This window comes from Chionomys nivalis, chromosome 1 (genome assembly GCF_950005125.1).
Source record: "Chionomys nivalis chromosome 1, mChiNiv1.1, whole genome shotgun sequence".
NCBI lineage: Eukaryota > Metazoa > Chordata > Mammalia > Rodentia > Cricetidae > Chionomys > Chionomys nivalis.
Window position 1 is genome coordinate 199,192,915 of NC_080086.1, and position 18,887 is coordinate 199,211,801.

Genomic DNA, 18,887 nt, shown 5'->3' on the forward strand with positions numbered 1-18,887 from the left:
CAGCACTGTTTTTGGTTGCTTGTCAGAATCTGGGGAGAGTATCATAAAAACTAACCCCTTTTTCTTTCCTATTGTTGGGATAAATAGAATCAAGCTATAGAAGTAACCTGGGATCACCAGCCCACCTACCTGAGCTGGGTGGAAGGCAGACATTTCAGTGATCAAAGTGAAAATGTGGCTGAAATCAGTAGACAGGTCGGTCAGAAACTTGGACTCTGCAGTGGGGATCAGGTGAGCACAGCTGGCGGCCGTGACCTCCTTTGATGTGGCGTCCTAACGCTCAGACACTGAGGGTGTGTGAATTCATGTGCTATGATGAGCAGGCTGGGATGCTCAGGCTAACTAACTGTATTTTGTTCGTCTTATCTTGAATGTGTCTCCTGCTTGGCTCTGTATTCTAACTGCTCATTTCCCAGTCCGTTTTTGTAAAATTATTTTCCTTTTTTGAGTTATTGGTTTTTCTTCCTGTTTTAGAACTTCATTTTTGTTTTGTCACAATTTTATTATTTATTTTGTGTGTACATGTGTGTGGTCGGATGGGGGTTAAGGGTGGTAGGCCGGGGAGGAGGTCCAGAGGTGTGCTTGCAGAGGTCAGAGTAAAGCTTGTAGGAGTCCATCTCCCAGTGAGAGGACTCAAGTGCTGCAGCATGACACCGTGTAGCTGGGAGTGACCTCTGAACTTGTTGATCCTACTGAGATTGTAAGTTTGTACCAAGATCCCTAACTTTTAACCTTTCATGATCTTACTTGGTTGAAAATATCAGTTCAACAGAGAAAAGTCTTTTCCACTTCTGTGTTGCCCCTGAATGTCTGTGCTTACTGTAGACCCCAAACATAGTGATTTGTGTCTATTTTTGTTATAGTATGTTCATCAGCTTATTCTAAGAATTTTAAATATTCAATTTAAATATTCACTTAAAATTTGATTGAAAGTAAAAATTTCATTATTCCCCCCTCTCTCAACCCAACCTCAGAATGCATGTTACTCTTTGTTGACATCCAACTGCCTTGAGGATTAAAAGAAAAAGCTGACATGTATTTCCTGTAATCTTATCTTATATACCTTTCTATGTCCAGTCTTCTCTGGATGTAAGCTGGGGTTGCTTCTGTGAGCACACATGAATAATGCCAAGGTCTTTAGATGTTCACATCCTTATGGCGTGGTATTTGCATGTCCCATGTGCATGCCGTCCTGTATGATCTAAGTCAGCTCTAGAGACTTAGAATACCTAATTCAGTGTCAGCGCTGTGTAAATACTTTTCTTGTTTAGGAACACTGCCAAGAAAGAGTGTTTAATATAGATGCAGGGTTTTTCCCCATCATTTATCTCCGCAGTTGGTTGTACATCATGGGCAGGAACAGATAGAGCCTGGCTAGCCCCTAAGGCTCCAGTGTCTTGCTCTTCTGGAGCTGCTTTTGTACTTTCTTGAAACATCAGTAGCTTGGGTGTCAAAGGTGGACGCCCTGTGTCTGGAGGTGTCAGCACACTTAAGTCTCCGTGAATGGGGCCGGTTTGCCCTCTGTTACCAGTTTCTCACGACACAATCTGAGAGTGCTACACCTTTTTAAAAAACTGACTCTGAACTCATCCATGAACATTTTATTTATGCATGCTGTTGATAATTAAAATGGTCACTCATGAGAGGCCCATAAGCCTGCAGTAGGCTTTTGTGTGCCTTAAACTTGTGCTAGAATTTCACTTTGTTTAGTGGAGGGAGGTTGAGAGGTGCACATGCGTGTGGAGGTCAGAAGGCGACGTCAGCTCTTTTCTTGAATTGCTCTCTACCTTGGTTTCTTTTTTAAATTTTAAGGATTTTTTAAAATTATATGTCCAAGTGATGGTATATGCGTGTTAGTGTACGTACCCACAGAGGCCAGAAGAAAAAGTCAGTTCCCCGGGAACTAGAGTTGCAATTGACTGTGGGCCACCTGCCGTGATTGTCTGGGAGAGCAGTATCTGCTCCTAAGTGCTGAGGTCTCTCCAGCCTTCCTGCCTTATCTGTTGAAACAGGCTCTTTCACTGCACTGAGCTTGATAATTCTAGACTGGCCGCTGGCAAGTCTCAAGGAGCCACCTCTCTGCCTCCTCCGTGCTGGGACTGTAGGAACCATTTCTCATGACTGCTTTTATGTGAGTGCTGTGAGTTCAAACTCAGGCCCTCAAGCACTTTACAGACCAAGCTGTCTCCCCAACCCTTAGAATCTTATATTTGTCACCTGAAATGCCCTTAGATGTCACTGGTGACCTGTGTGTCAGCCTGTCTTTGCCCATGATTTCATAGCACACTCAGTAGGACAGCTCTGTGGACAGCATCAGCTTACTACGATGGATTCTGGTACCTTCGCTAGAACTATAAATTGCCCTGATTGTTTTTCATTTTCATTGCTTCTACATGGTGTGTGTCTGCTTTTCTACACACTCTGTTTTGTAGTAGTACTACGAAGATTCCCACAGAATAGGAGCCAAGAGCCACCTTGCTAGGCAGAGTAGTAGCGGCCTCCTGGCTACAGGGGTGCCTTGCATATTCAGATTCATCCCATGTGTCAAGTGCCTTGCTGAGACACCGTACCAGCCCTCCTTTTTTTCAATTAAAAATCATTTGAAAGTTTGTTTGTGTATGGGTTTTTTTTTTTTGTCTGCTTGTATGACTGTGCACCATTTGGATGCCTGAGGCCTGCAGAGGTCAAAAGAAGACATTGGATCCCTTGGAACTGGAGTTACAGATGTTTTTGACCACCATGTGGATTCTGGGACTCAAACCTGGGTTTTTTTGAGGAACAATAAGTAATCTTAGCTACTGATCCATCTATACAGCCCCCGTTAGTGTTTCTGGGTGATTTGTTTGCATGTATGTCTTTACCTGTGTGCAGGGCCATAGAGGCCAGAAGAGGGCATCAGATCTCCTTCAGATAGTTGGGAGGTACCATATGGGTGCTGGGAATTGAATCTGGGTCCGCTAGAAAAGCAACTGGTATTCTTAACCCCTGAGCCATCACTTCAGGTCCTCTTCTTCCTTTTTTGGTAGATCTGACTATATTGCCAAAGATGGCCTTGAATTGAAGATTCTCCTGCCTCAGCGTCCAGAATAGCTAGAATTACAGGCACATAGTATCTCACCTGACTCTTACACCTCTTTCTAGGAATTATCATTATTTTTGCAAACATGTTGTGCTGGGTGTTCCTTTGTTCTGTTGTTCATTGTGAAAGTTTTTCCTAAAATATTGAGTATATCAAGGCCTATCTAAGAATGTTACGTATTTAATATGAGTCATGTGAGACATGGGAGAGGGGAAAGGAAGACAGAAAGACAGACATACAGAGACAGTGCGACGGTATCTTACCAGCGGTATCTTACCAGAGAGAACTTATTTTCTAGCGATACAGAAAAATCTTAGAATAATAATCTTGCACTTCTGACTTCTCCAGGTGTTTCTCAGGCCGTGCTCCCATGTGGTGTCTTGCCAACAGGTTGAGGTGGAGCCCCTTTCAGAGGATGACTGGGAAATACTGGTAAAGAAAACCTCTGCTACCTTCTCAGCACCAGTAGATATCCTGGGTTAGTCTGAATTGTGGCAATGACTCGGTAGAAATCTAGTGTGTAATATGAGAACCACAGGTGAGACTCTCGTGTAGTATTTGGGATTAATTCTAAATAAGTAGGCTTTAACTTCTTTTGACACAGAAACCAAACAACAAAAGGATAACTGAGATGTTGGATCTTCCATATGTGTCCCATAGTGTCATGTATACTTTAAATATAACAATAAACTTTAAAATGAAATGAGTGGGAACTTCTATACCAGGTATGGAATGGTCCAGACGCAGCCTGATTTGACCTTTTTCTCTGTTGGTCCTAGGAGCTGCATGCCATTTCTCTTGAACAGCATCTTCTAGATCAAATTCGAATAGTTTTTCCTAATGCCATTGTTCCCATCTGGGTTGACCAGCAGACTTACATATTTATCCAAATTGGTAGGTGCTATTGTAATATTTGCTATCATTTTCCACATTAGAGTACCAAGTCCAAAGTAGAAGTCAACAAGTACTAATGTCTCTGTTTTCTGTGCAGTTGCTCTGATGCCAGCTGCCCCTTATGGAAGGCTAGAAACTAACACCGAACTCCTCATTCGGCCAAAGACACGCCAAGCCAAAGAGAACACATTTCCAAAAACAGGAGATGTACCTGGACAATTTCATAGTTATGGACAGGAACAGAAAGGAACATCAAAAGAATTGCAAACCAAGCAACTTCATATGAACACGGAGGGCATCACTGTGTCCAATGAAATAGACCCAGAAGTTCCCAGTGGCTCATCGTGGAAACCACACTGGTGGACTATGCTAGGAAGCATGTTTTCTTTTGGGCCAGACAGCAAGCAAGTGGCATCCTGGGGTTCACTGGAAATGAGTGCTTTCAAAACCATGCAGTCACAGGTTATTCCTGTAGACAATGTTTTCAGAGTGTGCAAAGTTCAGCCTCCTAGTGCACATGCCACACCAACTACCTCTGTGTTTCACAACCATTGCACCATTCATGTGTTTCCATGGGACCAAGAATATTTTGATATGGAGCCAAGCTTTACTGTGACCTATGGAAAACTAGTTAAGCTGTGCTCTCCAAAACAACAGCAAGGCAAAACAAAGACGAGTGTCCTGTTGCCTGAAAAAGAGAAGCACCAGTCAGAGTTACCAGATCATAAACAGATCGGCTCCGAGCACACCGAGGAAGCTGGCGAGGCCCGTGTGTTGAAGGTAGTCTGGAATGGACTTGAGGAGTTGAAGAACGCTACAAAGTTCACCAAGAGTGTAGAGCCTCTTCACCTTGGGAAAGTCTGGGTTAGTATGAGCCTTATAATCTGGGGAGAAACTTGTCACTTAATCTTCCTCAAGATTTGATTAGAATAATATATGTAAATTACAACCAACATAATGAGAGAGAGTCTCTATAAGTCTGTGGAGGAGCAATGTCTCCAACCCCCCCCCATTTTTTTTAACATAACATTTTTGTTGATTATTTGAAAATTTCATGTAATTCACCCCAATCACATTCATTTCCCAGTCCTGCCAGGTTCACCCCCAACCCATGTGACCTCCCCAAAACAGAAAAAAAAAAGAAAAGAAAATATCAAATCCAGTTTGTGTCACCCATATGCTCACTGGAGCGTGGTCAAACTTCCAGTGAGCAGCCTTAACGGTAGCAGCCCTTCCCCAGCCTGTGGGGCCCGCGGCTTTCCTAGGAGACCCCTCTTTTATCTTTTAGTGCTTATTAATATCTTTTGAGATGAGAATTTTGGGGGTGCTGGAGAGTTGCTTAAGACTACTGTTGCTTTTGCAGAGGACCCAGGTTTGATTCCCAGCTCCCATGTGGTGGCTCACAAGCATCTGTGACTCCAGTTCCAGGGCATCCCATACCCTCTGGTTCCATATACCAGGCTTGCATGTAAACTATAGACATACATACAGGCAGAACACACACATAAAAAAAATCTTGAAAGATTTGTTAAAGAACTTTCGAGATGAAATTTAAAGTGTACAATTTAATATATGCAAAAGTTGTCATTAGCGTAATGTGTGATCATTCCTATAATCTAAGTTTAGTTATTTTATTAATGGGGGTGATGAATTCTACCATTTACATTTTGGATTGAATTGTACCTTGGCAGGTTGTCTGTGATTAGCTTTAACTACTCCAGCTTTTCCAGTTGGCTTTCAAGTTTTACACACAAAGACTTGTGAAATGATTGCACACTGTTGCTACAGTCTTCATGCTTACATCTCCCCAGAACCAATATGTCAGAGTTCTTCCCACGGGTTACAGTGTCAGGAGATGAGGTCTTCGGGAGGCCAGGAAGTAATAAGGCTGAAGCCTTGAGTGCAACTGGTGTCCTTATGAGAGATGCCCACTCGGCCTCCTTCTCCCCTTCTGCCGGGGAAAACACAGCCAGAGTGTCGTCACACACTTGGCCATGAGGAGAGCCTCACCAGCACCAGCTCTGCTGGTTCATAAAACAGTAATGCGCCTCTGTTGTTTGTAAGCGCCCAGTACATAGTATTTCTATTAAAGCAGCCGAAAGGCCAAAACAACTATCCTGTTACTGTGTTATGATTGTGTGATGACTTTTCCTTGGAGAAAGTAATATCAGTATTTAGACTGTGAAATACTTGAATCGGTCTTTGAACATTTATGTTCTTACTATTTATTTTTAAATTGCAGATCCCAGATGACCTGAGGAAGAGACTAAATATAGAAGTACATGCTGTAGTCAGGATAACTCCACTGGAAACCACCCCTAAAATCCCAAGATCTCTGAAATTACAACCTAGAGAGAATTTAGTGAGTTCAAATATATGTTGTATCAAAATTCCTTTGTGGATGTTATGAGGTTTCTCATTGTTCATTAATAATAATGTACTTCTGTTTTATTGTTAAAAGTCTCAAAACGTGGCATTTTAACCATTTTCCAGGGAACAGTTCTGCAGCATTAACTATATTCATAATGATGCTTCCACTACCATTTCCAAAGTGTTTCTATTGCCACAGACAGAAACTTTGTACCGTTAGACAGTGACTCCCACCCTGCGGGCAGCTGCAGTCCATGTTCTGTCTGTGAGATAGTTACTTCTTGATATTGTGGAGAAGTGGGGTTTGTCCTATGTATTGACTTATTTCATTCACATAATGTTTTCAAGGTCCTTCCATATTGTAGCATGCATCAGAACTTCATTCTGTAATCTAGTGGATAATATTTCATCACACACATATATACACACACCCTCACATCAGGTCACACTCACCCTCACATCAGGTCACACTCACCCTCACATCAGGTCACACTCACCCTCACATCAGGTCACACTCACCCTCACATCAGGTCACACTCACCCTCACATCAGGTCACACTCACCCTCACATCAGATCACACACTCACCCTCACATCAGATCACACTCACCCTCACATCAGGTCACACTCACCCTCACATCAGGTCACACTCACCCTCACATCAAACCAATCACACTCACCCTCACATCAGACCAATCATACTCACCTTCACATCAGGTCACACACTCGCCCTCACATCAGATCACACTCACGTTCACATCAGGTCACACTCACGTTCACATCAGGTCACACTCACCCTCGCATCAGGTCACACTCACCCTCACATCAGACCAATCACACTCACCCTCACATCAGATCACACACTCACCCTCACATCACATCACACTCACCCTCACATCAGCTCACACTCACCCTCACATCAGCTCACACTCACCCTCACATCAGCTCACACTCACCCTCACATCAGCTCATACTCACCCTCACATTAGCTCACACTCACCCTCACAACAGCTCACACTCACCCTCACATCAGCTCACATCAGGTCACCCTCACCCTCACATCAGCTCACACTTACCCTCACATCAGATCACACATCTGCATGTAGATTTGGTAAGATTTGCATTCTGTTAGGAAGACATGTTAAGTCCTTGGTCACTCTTCTGTCCTTTTCTCTGGCAGCCTAAAGATGTGAGTGAAGACGATGTCAAAGCTGTGTTCTCGTCATGGCTACAGCAGTCAGCTACCACCATGCTTCCTTTGATAGTATCAAAGGAAGAATATATTAAGCTGAGAATTAAAAATGGTGCGTAAAAGTGTTATTTTTTTTTCCTATTGAAATGACTATAACATCTAAGTTTTTCGTTTTGTTTTGGTTTTTCAAGACAGGGTTTCTCTGTGTAGTCATGGTTGTCCTGGAACTTACTATGAAGACCAGGCAGGCCTCGAACTCACAGAAATCTGCCTGCCACTGCTTCCCAAGTACTGGGATTAAAGGCGTGTGCCGCCTCACGTGGCTAGCTAGAAAAATTTTTTGCTTTTTCAACTTATGTCACATGTGAACAGTGAAACATAACAGTATTATATGTGTTAAAGAATGTCTTTAAGGCTGGGTGGTGGTGGCTCACGCCTTTAATCCCAGCACTCGGGAGGCAGAGGCAGGCGGATCTCTGTGAGTTCGAGGCCAGCCTGGGCTACAAAGGGAGTTCCAGGACAAGCTCCAAAGCTACAGAGAAATCCTGTCTCGAAAAACCAAAAAAATAAAAAAAAAGAATGTCTTTAATTTAAATATGCTCGATATTTCAAATCAAATTATTTCCTCTCAGTTTCAGTTCTAACTCTCCATTTATTCCTTTCTTCTTAATAGGGTTGAAAGAGTTCAATCTGAGTATAGTTCATTCTCAGGAAAAAGAAAAGGAAAAAGGAGAGACTGTGTTTGTGTTGAGTGCCATTCTGCTTCAGAAGATCTCAATACAAGTAATGACATTCTGTTGATGTGTAATAAAGCAATGTTGTTTCTGTGACTAATAAAGTGTGAGCTTCTGTCCGGAAGCGTACATCCAGAACTGCTTTAGAAACCACATGAGAAGAATAAGGAATAACTTGATTTTAAATATTTTACTCTATAAATTATTGATTTATCCTAAATGTAAGCATCAGTTAAACATACTTAAGTTTCAGAATTACTGTTGATTGTGTAAACTGGTAAACAGATCATGGTTCTGTGTATTAAACAAAGATTTAGTTTTAGAGGATTGATTTTAAAAGTTCTTATTTTGGGGCCAGTGAGATGGCTCAATGGGTGTTTGCATACAAGACTTGAGTTCAGTCCCAGGGAACCATGTGTTTACCGTTTGGTGGAGGAGAGAGGCAACACCTCTGAAGCCACCTCCTCTTTGTAGTGTGCACGTACACACCAGAGTTGTCTTCTGACCTCCACGTGTGTACATGAGCCACCTCCTTGTTGAGGTGTGCACACAAATAATAATTTAAATTTTTGTAAATTAATATTTTAACCTACTACTTATGTTATTTTGATAGTTGTTAACATTCTCTATGCTTCACAAATATCGCCCCACGTTTCTTGCAGCGGTGCCTTAGTTCTTGTGTTTTTAGAGTATTGTGTTCTACTTCTGTTTGCTGCTGTGACTGAAACTGGGCGAGTTGTTCAGAATTTCAGTGGTTTGCGGATGTAAGAATTGTGGAGATATTAATTATAACACAAATGAAAGAATACACATGTGTGGAGTGTCACCAGACAGCTCTGTCTCTCCGCTGCTGTCTGCGATGTCTGTGCTCCATACGGACCACCTTGTCAGAGGTTGTCGGGCACAGCACCTACTTTCTCTGATGGAACAGAGTCGGTGATTTTTTTCTCTGGGACTCAGGAAACAAGCAAAAGGCATAACTTTGAAGTGTAAAACTGACTTTTCCTTGCTGCTGTAGGTCCTTCTAGAGCCTATGATAAGAGAAGAAAACAGTGAGGAAATTGACTTTCTTCTTCCCTTTTTAAAGCTGAACTCTCTGGGGTAAGAGGTTATGGCCGAATCAGTATGTTTACAGACTGCTTTGGATTCTCCCTCTGGCAGGCTTCTTTGTGCACATGTTACAGTGACCAGGAATGCCAATGAAAAATCTTTCTTATACATTAGGAGATAATTTTCAAGGATTATATCTGTCCTCATACATGGGTTAAAAATGTACCTCGTTTAGGTAGCTGGTTTTATTAGAGGTTCTGCTTTGAGAATTGACTTGTGAGAAAAAAAAAGTTAACCAAATACCACCTATCTGACCATTTTACTTGACCAAAACAGTAGTTATCAAAACAAATAAAAGTATTTTAATAGCTAAATCTAAAGTATTGAGTGGTGAGAAATATTTCAAATTAAGTTATTCCTTCACTTTTTGCTGTAATAATTAGGATTTTTTGTATATTTTCTAATCTTTTCAGAAGATCAAATCTGAAAAAGATCGGTTTCTTTATTTATATGCTCAGACTAGCAGCCTTGGACGTGTTAGCTTACACGAGATGTGAGAAAATGAAACCTTAAAGAGGGTTAGCTCAACAGTATGCGTTACTATGAAGTCAAATCTCTTTGGATTCCACTTTCTGGTGTTTTTGCTCCACTTTTGTTTTTAGAATAAAATCATGGTAGAAATCAAGAAATAGTGTGGGTTCAGTGTTTGTATGTGACACGTGAAGGCGGAGGTTTCAGAGGAGCAAGAGCTTTGACTGTCCCGATAAGCCCTTCTGCAGCACCTGTTCATGACAGATAATATTAGTGACCGGACTAAAGGTTATTTGGGAATGGGGAGTGCTTAGGTGTGTTAGGAGAGCCAATAAATGACCTTTAGAACAAAGCTGTGGTTACTGCACACGCTGCAGACGTTAGACTAATGTTTAAAAACTACACATCATATACAGTATTAGCCCTTCTAAGACTTTGTGCCCTTAATATGGCTAACTTGCCCAGGAAGGAAAGCTTCAGCCTTTTCTAGCTAAGGCTCTACCTTGCTGTGGCCTTTGTCACTTAGGAACTTTTGTGTTTTACAGTGGAGTGAATTCCTTAGGTATATCCGCCATGGAGCACATCACTCACAGCCTCTTGGGACGCCCTTTGTCTCGGCAGCTGATCTCCCTCGTCGCAGGACTTAGGAATGGTGCTGTTTTGATCACTGGAGGAAAGGTATTTGGCCCAGACGTGCCCCTTTCTACAGACAGAAGTGCTCCACTCTCATCTCCTTGGGTTTTGCTTATGTATTTTGAAGAACTTTTAATACATGGAAGGGTGGGTACCTTGTTAGGTATTAGGGATGTCCTGAGTTCACATACCCCCTTGCACCCTCTTCTGTGTCGATCGATAACATTCTATGGCTTGGTGTGTAGGTTTTTGATGAGGCTGTTGAAAATATTGGTATTTTTTTGATGAAGTATCATTGGGCTGTGGTGATGTGTGCTTCCTACCATTCTGTTTGATTTTTTTATCTGTGTTTCTGGGACACATTGGTGTGCAGCGTTTGTCTGGTTTTACTGTCGGTGTATTCAGTCGGGCTCATGATGAGCTGTCGGGTGTTTCCCTCCTTTTTGTGAGGAAAATGTAAAGTTGGCTTTCATTCCTTCTTTAAATGCTTGGTAAGATCTGCAGCAAACCCATCCAAGCCTGGAAAGTCTTTACTACAAAACTTTTAAATGACAAATACCGTATTCTTAACGACTACAGAACTACTTAGGTTGTCTGCAGCACCTTGATTGACAAGCAGCTGATGGTTTTTGGAGATCCAATTCAGTTCTTTTTTGATGTCCAATTTGTGAACATTAAGCTATTTGCTCTTCTTCCCCTTTAGTTCTAGGTTTCTGCAGGCTCTGGTGTGCTGCCCTGTTTCCTGCCATGGGTCATGTATCTTGAGATCCCTTACCTCTTAAAGAGGCTTATTGTCTTCTTCTCTGCTAGTGCTGTGGTTACTGTCCGTGCTCAAAGACCCACAGACTGTGCATTGGAGAGATGTTTCATTGGTCAAAGTGTTTACTGCATTTGTAGAGGGCTGGAGTTGGGTTCCCAGCACCCATGCTGGGTGGCTCACAATCACCTGTGACTCCAGCTTTTACCCTCTTTTCATCTCCACAGGCTCCTACACTCGTGTACACACACACACACACTTAAAAAAAGTCAGTCTTACACATAATCTTAAAAAAACAATCTAAAAATCCCACAGTGTTGTGTGTTTTGTTTGTGTATTTGTTTTTAAGTTTTTTGAGACAGTGTTTCTCTCTGTATCTTTGATTGTCCTGGAACTCACTCTGTAGACTCTGCTGGCCTCGAACTCACAGAGATCCACTTACCTTTCCCTCCTGAGTGCTGGGATTAAAGGCATGTGCCACCACACTCAGACCACATTGCTTTTATAATTATAGAATTTTGAAGTTAAGAGACTTTCCCTTCACTACATTTTAATAACTGTCTCTTATTACTAGTCCAGTTTCTTTCTCCTATCTTACTTAAACATAGGAACCATTCTTTGTCATTTTATGAAGACTTTTATTTATTTTATGTATGTGAGTGCTCTATCTCCATGTATGCATGCATGCCAGAAGAGGGCATTAGAGCCCACTGTAGATGGTTGTGAGTCACCTTGGGGATGCTGGAAATTGAACTCGGGACTTCAGGTAGAGCAGCTCTTAAGCACTGAACCATCTCTCCAGCCCGTCTTTGTCATTTTTAAATGCCAACATCACCATGGTAGAATATTTATTTTTAGAAAGTTTTATCCCGCCATCTCTGAAAGCAGTCTTTTGAAGTTCTTCCTAGAATAGGACAGTCAGTAAGAGGTCCTGGGTTTATGTGTCATCTTGTAATGTACTTATTAAGTTTTTATTTATTTATTTATTTATTTAAGGCAGGATTTCTCTGTATAAAAGTCCTAGCTGTCCTGGAACTAGCTCTTGTCAGCCAGGTTAGCCTTGAACTCACAGAGATCTGTCTACCTCTGCCTCCTGAGTGCTGATATTAAAGATGTGCACCACCACCACCCAGCTAAATTTTAAATTTTAAATTTTGTTTCTCATCTGTGTATATTGGGTCAACCTCCCTTAAGGGAGAGGAGACGTACATGAGAAGTGCTGTACAAGTATGAATTACTCTGAACTTGAAGAAAAGGCCCTCTGGGTGAGTGGTGATGATGTGTCTGCTCCGCAGTGCAGCACCCCTAATGTTTATGTGTGGGCTTGCAGTGGTGGCACACACCTTTAATCCCCAGCACTCAGGAGACAAAGGCCAGTGGATCTCTGTGAGTCTGAGGACAACCTGGGCTACAGAGTGAGTTCTGAGACAAACAAAGCTACACAGAAACCTGTTTCAAAAAACCAAAACATTTAAATGTGGTTTAATTCTATGAAAGATAATGATGATAGTACATATTTGTTGAGTACCTCCAAATTTTAGGTTTTTTACATCAAATTTTGCTGGTTTTTGCTAGTAATCAGAACAAAGTACTTGAATTGATACATTGTTGGACTTGGGAGCAACAACAGCTGGAAGAAGAGATAACAGATTGAAGGAAGAAGCTGGTAGTGAAAGACCTATAAAATCTCTGGTTCGGCTGTGCTCAAGGACACTGTAGACATGTGCTCCCTTCTGAGGTCGTAATTTTGCCTCTCCTCGGACATACGCACAGATCACTAAACATTCGACTTGATGGTGGCAAATAGGGAGGACCGTAAATATAAAGCTTAAAGAAGTAACTTTTGTTTGCATTTTTGCTTTTGTTTGTCAATTTTTTATTTTTTTAAGGCAGGGTTTCTCTGTGCGGTCCTGGCTGTCCTGAAATTTGCTCTGTGGACCAGGCTGGCTTCGAACTCCCATAGATCCACTGCCTTTGCCTCTGCAGTGCTGAGACTAAAGATATGGCTGAGAAGTAACTTCTTAAACAGCTTAAGTAAAATTATAAGACTTGATTAACATTTTAGTTCTGTTTTTATAAGTTTGTGAAAATACAGAGTGCTGAGAAGATTGAAGGGTGTTAAGACAATCACTTTACGGTGGGAGGATTGCCCTAGCTCTTCTCGCCTTTCTGTACTAAGTGTAATTTGTATAATTTCTGTTTTATTTTTACATCTTATTTTCTAATAAGACAAAAGCTTGTATTTGAACATAAAATGCTCATTGACTGTAAGCCAGTGTCGAGTTCTTTGTTCTTGTATCAAAGTATCCAATCCTGGCAGCTGACTTGTCTCTCAAGGACTGTGCTGTATCCAGTAATCTCAGTCACTCCAAAGTCTGGGGCAGGAGGCTCTTATATTCAAGGCTATATTGGCCAACATAATAAGACCTCATCTTGTAAAACGTGCCCATCACAGGCACAAAGTGTCTGAAGGTTCTTCTCCGTGTTAATTGGTAGTCACAGTAATGGCTGTAAATCGATTAAAATTACATAGTACAAGATATTTGTTAGTATCTACTAATATAATAGTATCTATATTATTAGTGATCTACTTTTCTCATTGAAATCATAGTGATTAAATGAAAATATCTATTTCAAATTTATTTCATTTATGTATTAGTCATATCTTGTAACAATAAAGTATTTTCAATTGGATTTAATTAAATGTTAGCAGTTGTATTCACCAGCAAGTGTAGAAATGGGTGTGTTTCTGTCTCTGCACATTAACAGAATAAAAGAAGAGCCAGATTTCAGTAGCACAGAATCAATCACACACTACAGTTGGGTTGGTGTTTCCTTTCCAGGAGACGAGGCTGAATCCTGGTGACTATTGCAATGACAGGAGCTACTTCTGTAATTAAATTTACTGAGAGTCTGATGAAGCAATTGTTTTCCAGGGGAGTGGAAAATCAACACTAGCCAAAGCGATCTGTAAGGAAGCCTGCGACATACTGGACGCTCATGTGGAGATAGTTGACTGCAAAGCGTTACGAGGTAGGAGTGAGCATTCAACATAATCCACCTTCTGTAGACAGGAATGTATTATTAATGCTATTAGTAGAAATAGTTATGTACTTTTAAACTCATATTTGTCATTTAGTTATTGAAAATCCTTAGAAATTTGGAAGCTAGGCATGGTGGTGCACACCTTTAACCCTAGCACCCGGGAGGCAGAGGCAGGCAGATCTCTGAGTTTGAGACCAGCCTGGTCTACAGAGGCAGTTCCAGGACAGCCAGGGCTACACAGAGAAACCCTATTTTGGAAAACCAAGAAATCCTTAGAAAGTTGAAGTCTTCAGCTTTCTGATGTTTGTGATAAAATCCCTAAAACTCTATTAGACAATTTGATGGAAGGGATTTTTTTTAAAGTGAAAAGTACTATAGACTGTTCTTGGAAACACCAACAAATGTCACTCCAGGGGTTTAGAGTATACTCTATTCAATCTGTATTTGTTCTTGGTCTTTAATTGCTATGGAAAACTTGTGTGGTTCATGCCTGGGAGGGTAAGTAGGTAGCTTTGGATGACAGCGAAAAGAATTGCCATTGGTCTTGTACCACTTGTGTGTTTTTAACATTTCTAACATTTACATTATGAACTGTTCAGTTAGAACGAGAGGTTAGAGCAGTTTCTCTTTGAATGATCTGTTGTAATAGGAGCGGCGGGCCTGCGTCCCCGGCACCCGGCCGCCCACATGGCTTACTTATACCCTGAAATAATTACATGGAAACTGTATTCTTTTGAACACTGCCTGGCCCATTAGTTCCAGCCTCTTATTGGCTAGCTCTTACATATTGATCTAACCCATTTCTAATATTCTGTGTAGTACCACGAGCTGGCTTACCAGGAAAGATCTTAACCTGCGTCTATCTGGAATGGGAGAATCATGGCGACTCACTCACTCGGCTTCTTTCTCCCAGCATTCTGTCTGTTTACTCCACCCACCTAAGGGCTGGCCTATAAATGGGCCAAGGCAGTTTCTTTATTAAATGAAAGTAACTCCTCCATCAATGATTAGCTTCCTTCTGGGTTTCCACTAATACCTGGCTCCCAGCTCATCTGTGTAGCTCATGTTTTTACCATGCATAATAAGAAAATAGGAAATCCCATTGTATGGACATAGGAAATTCTCAGAAGATAAATAAAAATAAATATTTTAAAGCAAGATAAAGATGGCTTTGAAAACTCAATTCTTCACTTGCTATAAAGAAAGTTTTAATCCTGGTTGAAGCCCCATGAATAAAAAGTAACTTAGAGCTAAGTATCAGGGAACCTTTGCATTAGCTTATAGACTATAAACTTTCTGTCTTCTGGAAATTAAAACTGTGTACCACACCTGTAACAAACCTGGAGCCAAATGTGTCCTTCAATTCTAGCACTTTCGGGGTCTCCAGGCAACTGCTAGGGTTTGACTCAGATCTTGACTTCTACTCTGGTGTTCCACAATGATAAGCCACCTGAAACTCTGGAGTGAGACTGAGTGCGCACAGACCAGAGTCGGAGCGGTGCGTTTCTTTCCTTTGTGGTACGGTTTGGCACTTTGAGCCCTTGGAGACTTAGGAGTTGAATGTGCTGATAATTAACAAGTTTTTGATTGGTATATTAATAAAACATGGATTTAATTTTTATAGATAATTGAGTTCTTCTATTACTTTCAAGAGGAACATGAACTTTTGATCCCTGAAATAACACTGATACATCTTCTGTGTGTAGGAAAAAGGCTTGAAAGCATACAGAAAGTCCTGGAGGTGGCTTTCTCGGAGGCGGCCTGGAGGCAGCCCTCTGTCGTTCTGCTGGACGACCTAGACGTCATTGCTGGACTGCCCACTGTCCCAGAACAGGAGCACAGCCCTGAAGCAGTGCAGAACCAGCGACTCGCACATGGTAATGCGTCTCCTACTGATCTGGGAGCTTTTTCTCTGTCAGTCAACATTTTTCGTTTTAATGGTAAATCTATTTTTTTACATTTTTAATTAGTTTTATTTATTTAGTACTTATGCATTTGTTGGGGTGGCCCGTGTGCCTGAGTATTACATGTAAAGGTCAGAGGACAGTTTTTAGGAGTCTCTTCTCTCCTTCCTCCACGTGCATCCTGGAGATTGAAGTAAGGTTGTCAGGATTGGTGGCACATGACTACCTGCTAAGCCATGTCACTGGCCGTAAATCTACCGTTTTGAGGAAATAAGGTAATGCTCACTGTGTGTTTCTTTGACTGCCTGGTAGTGTTCTTCAACTCTGTTAGGAATGGCAAAGCAAGAGTAGTGAAGATCCTGTGACCTCATGGCTGGCTGTCTCCACTCCACTGCACTTGCTGGACGTCATTCAGCTGCAGACTTACTCTTGCTTCTCTTTCATTAACAGATGCACGTTGAACACTTACTTTATTCACCATTCTCAAAGTCAAGGGGAGGAAAGGAAGCAATTTCAGTGCAGAATGGTGGATGCTGTATAGAGTGCTGTTTCTGGAAGAGGGCTTCCTTAGGTGAACAGTGGGAATCTCCTGGTTCTGTAAGTCAGCAAATGGAAAGTGACAGAGATAAGTAACTGGAGCCAGGTCCATCGACTAGAGGTGGCGAGATGACTGCCCTGGGAAAATGTGCAGTGTGTGTTGTAAGCACCTAACCCAGAGTGAGGGTGAGGTGAGCTGCAGCATGGCATGGAACGGTTCCAGGGACGCTGGTAACTGAGTCGAGTTTTAATGGAAAGGTGAGAATTAATAGGCAGCAATGGAGTATAGTTCACAGGGTGAGGTGCCGCGGTACAAGAGATTACAGAACACTGAAAAATCCTCCGCTGAGTGTAGCTTAGAGTGTGACAGCATTGCCTCAAGGCTCTGAAGGGCTGAAGCAAACACAAAATATAAATAAGAGTGTCTTGCATTAGATTAACTGGTGTTTATCCCAAAGTTTGAGTTCTGTATCTCCTGTAGAACCTCCTATTGGCAAACTCCTAGACACTGCTCTGTTAGTCTCTATACAGGAAGGCTGTAGATCTCTGGATCAGGACTCAGAGGTGTTTATGTTACTAATGCTTGTTTCAGTTCTCAGGTCCTCAAACTTAGCCAAGCCTTGAATAGAAAGAAATCCAGGAAATACTAGAAGCATCATGCCTATTCTAAGTAACCAGGATTGGTTACTAGTATGGACACTAATCACCCTTCTAGAATATTCACTGAGATGCCTATTTTTGATTAATTTGCTTTATAAGATGGAGGCATACAGAGCCTCAGTAGACATGTCCTGAGTTTACAGAACCTTCTATACTTCCGTTTGATTCAACAGATCACTGCATGTATAGAATTAAAATTTTTGTTTTTGGTTATGAGCCTAGCCTTTAACAACTAAGCCGTCTCTCCAGGAGCTAGTTCTAGGACAGGTCCCAAACCCACAGAGAAACCCTGTCTCGAAAAATCAAAAATAAATAAATAAAGTTTGTAAAAGCCATGAAGGAGCTATTTGGTCTTAACATTAGGTTATTAGTATTTTAATCAATATACAGCTTTAAATTTTCACACTTTCCCCTTTGCTTTATGCCGTATTACTTCAATCTAGCTTTGAACGATATTATCAAAGAGTTTGTTTCTATGGGAAGTTTGGTTGCGCTCATCGCCACGAGCCAGTTCCAGCACTCCCTCCATTCCTCACTTGTTTCTGCTCAAGGAGTGCACACATTTCAGTGTATCCAGCGCATCCAGCCTCCTAATCAGGTAACCTGAGACCTGGAAATGGTTTTGAGCTGTGTTCTTTTTTTTATTATTATTATTATTTTATGTACATTGGTGTCTTGACTGCATGTGTGTCTGCATGAGGGTATCAGAACTTCTGGAACTGAAGTTACAGACAGTTGTGAGCTGCCATGTGGGCACTGGGAATTGAACCTGGGTCCTCTGAAAGAGAAGCCAGTGCTCTTAACCACTGAGCCATCTCTCCAGCCCTTGAGCTGTGTTAATTTCTTCAAAATTGCTTTTATTTTAAAAGTTACTGCTTCTAGGAGATTGTGTAGATATTTAAGCAACATGTGCAGTTTTGAGCACAGATTAGAATTTATACTCATTGGAGATGCTAGGGACTTGCTAAGGAAATGGCTTTCTTGAAGTCAGTATTTCTTCTGAATGAGGGTGAAATGAGATGTAGGCATCTTTTAATTTGATAAACCATCTCTACCCCCTTTGGACCCTTAAGCTTACAAGCATGTAGTGACCATACAAAGAAGGGCGTGTGCTCAGGATGGAGACACTTAGGAATCTTATTTAAGATTCTCACACAGTGTCTATCTTAAGTGCTTAGACTCTTTGCCATTTAACTGTTATTCTGCGTCACAGAGGGCTGAGCTCAGTGGTAAAGAGCTTGCCTAGCATGTGCAAGAGCCCTGGGTTCAGTACTTAGCACCAAAAATGAAAAGAAAGGATAGTGCTATTGGTGTCTTAGTTAGTGTCACCGTTGCTGTGAGGAAACACTGTGACCAAAAAGCAGCTTGGGGAGGACAGGGTTTTTTCACTCACAGTTCTTATGACAGTTCATCTTCAAAAGCAGTGAGTGCAGGAACTCAAGCAGGGCACGAATCTGGACGAAGAGCTGATGCGGAGAACATGGAGGATGCTGCTGGTGGCT

The 18,887-nt window shown here is 41.6% G+C and overlaps 1 protein-coding gene across 3 annotated transcripts in view; it reads left to right on the top strand.

The window, feature by feature from the left end:
* The window catches only part of Pex1 (peroxisomal biogenesis factor 1), a 39,894-nt gene that overhangs the window by 3,436 nt on the left and 17,571 nt on the right, over positions 1-18,887 (top strand). For 2 of the 3 annotated variants that reach the window (XM_057768159.1, XM_057768167.1), the window contains exons 2-13: positions 88-231; positions 3,428-3,511; positions 3,859-3,973; positions 4,071-4,837; positions 6,216-6,335; positions 7,523-7,646; positions 8,208-8,317; positions 9,287-9,369; positions 10,395-10,527; positions 14,176-14,272; positions 15,991-16,161; positions 17,829-17,983. In XM_057768159.1, the coding sequence (XP_057624142.1) occupies positions 88-231; positions 3,428-3,511; positions 3,859-3,973; positions 4,071-4,837; positions 6,216-6,335; positions 7,523-7,646; positions 8,208-8,317; positions 9,287-9,369; positions 10,395-10,527; positions 14,176-14,272; positions 15,991-16,161; positions 17,829-17,983 (2,103 nt within the window). Of the gene's footprint in view, positions 1-87; positions 232-3,427; positions 3,618-3,858; positions 3,974-4,070; positions 4,838-6,215; positions 6,336-7,522; positions 7,647-8,207; positions 8,318-9,286; positions 9,370-10,394; positions 10,528-14,175; positions 14,273-15,990; positions 16,162-17,828; positions 17,984-18,887 lie in introns of those variants that run through there. The other variant, XM_057768176.1, reaches the window with a different exon arrangement.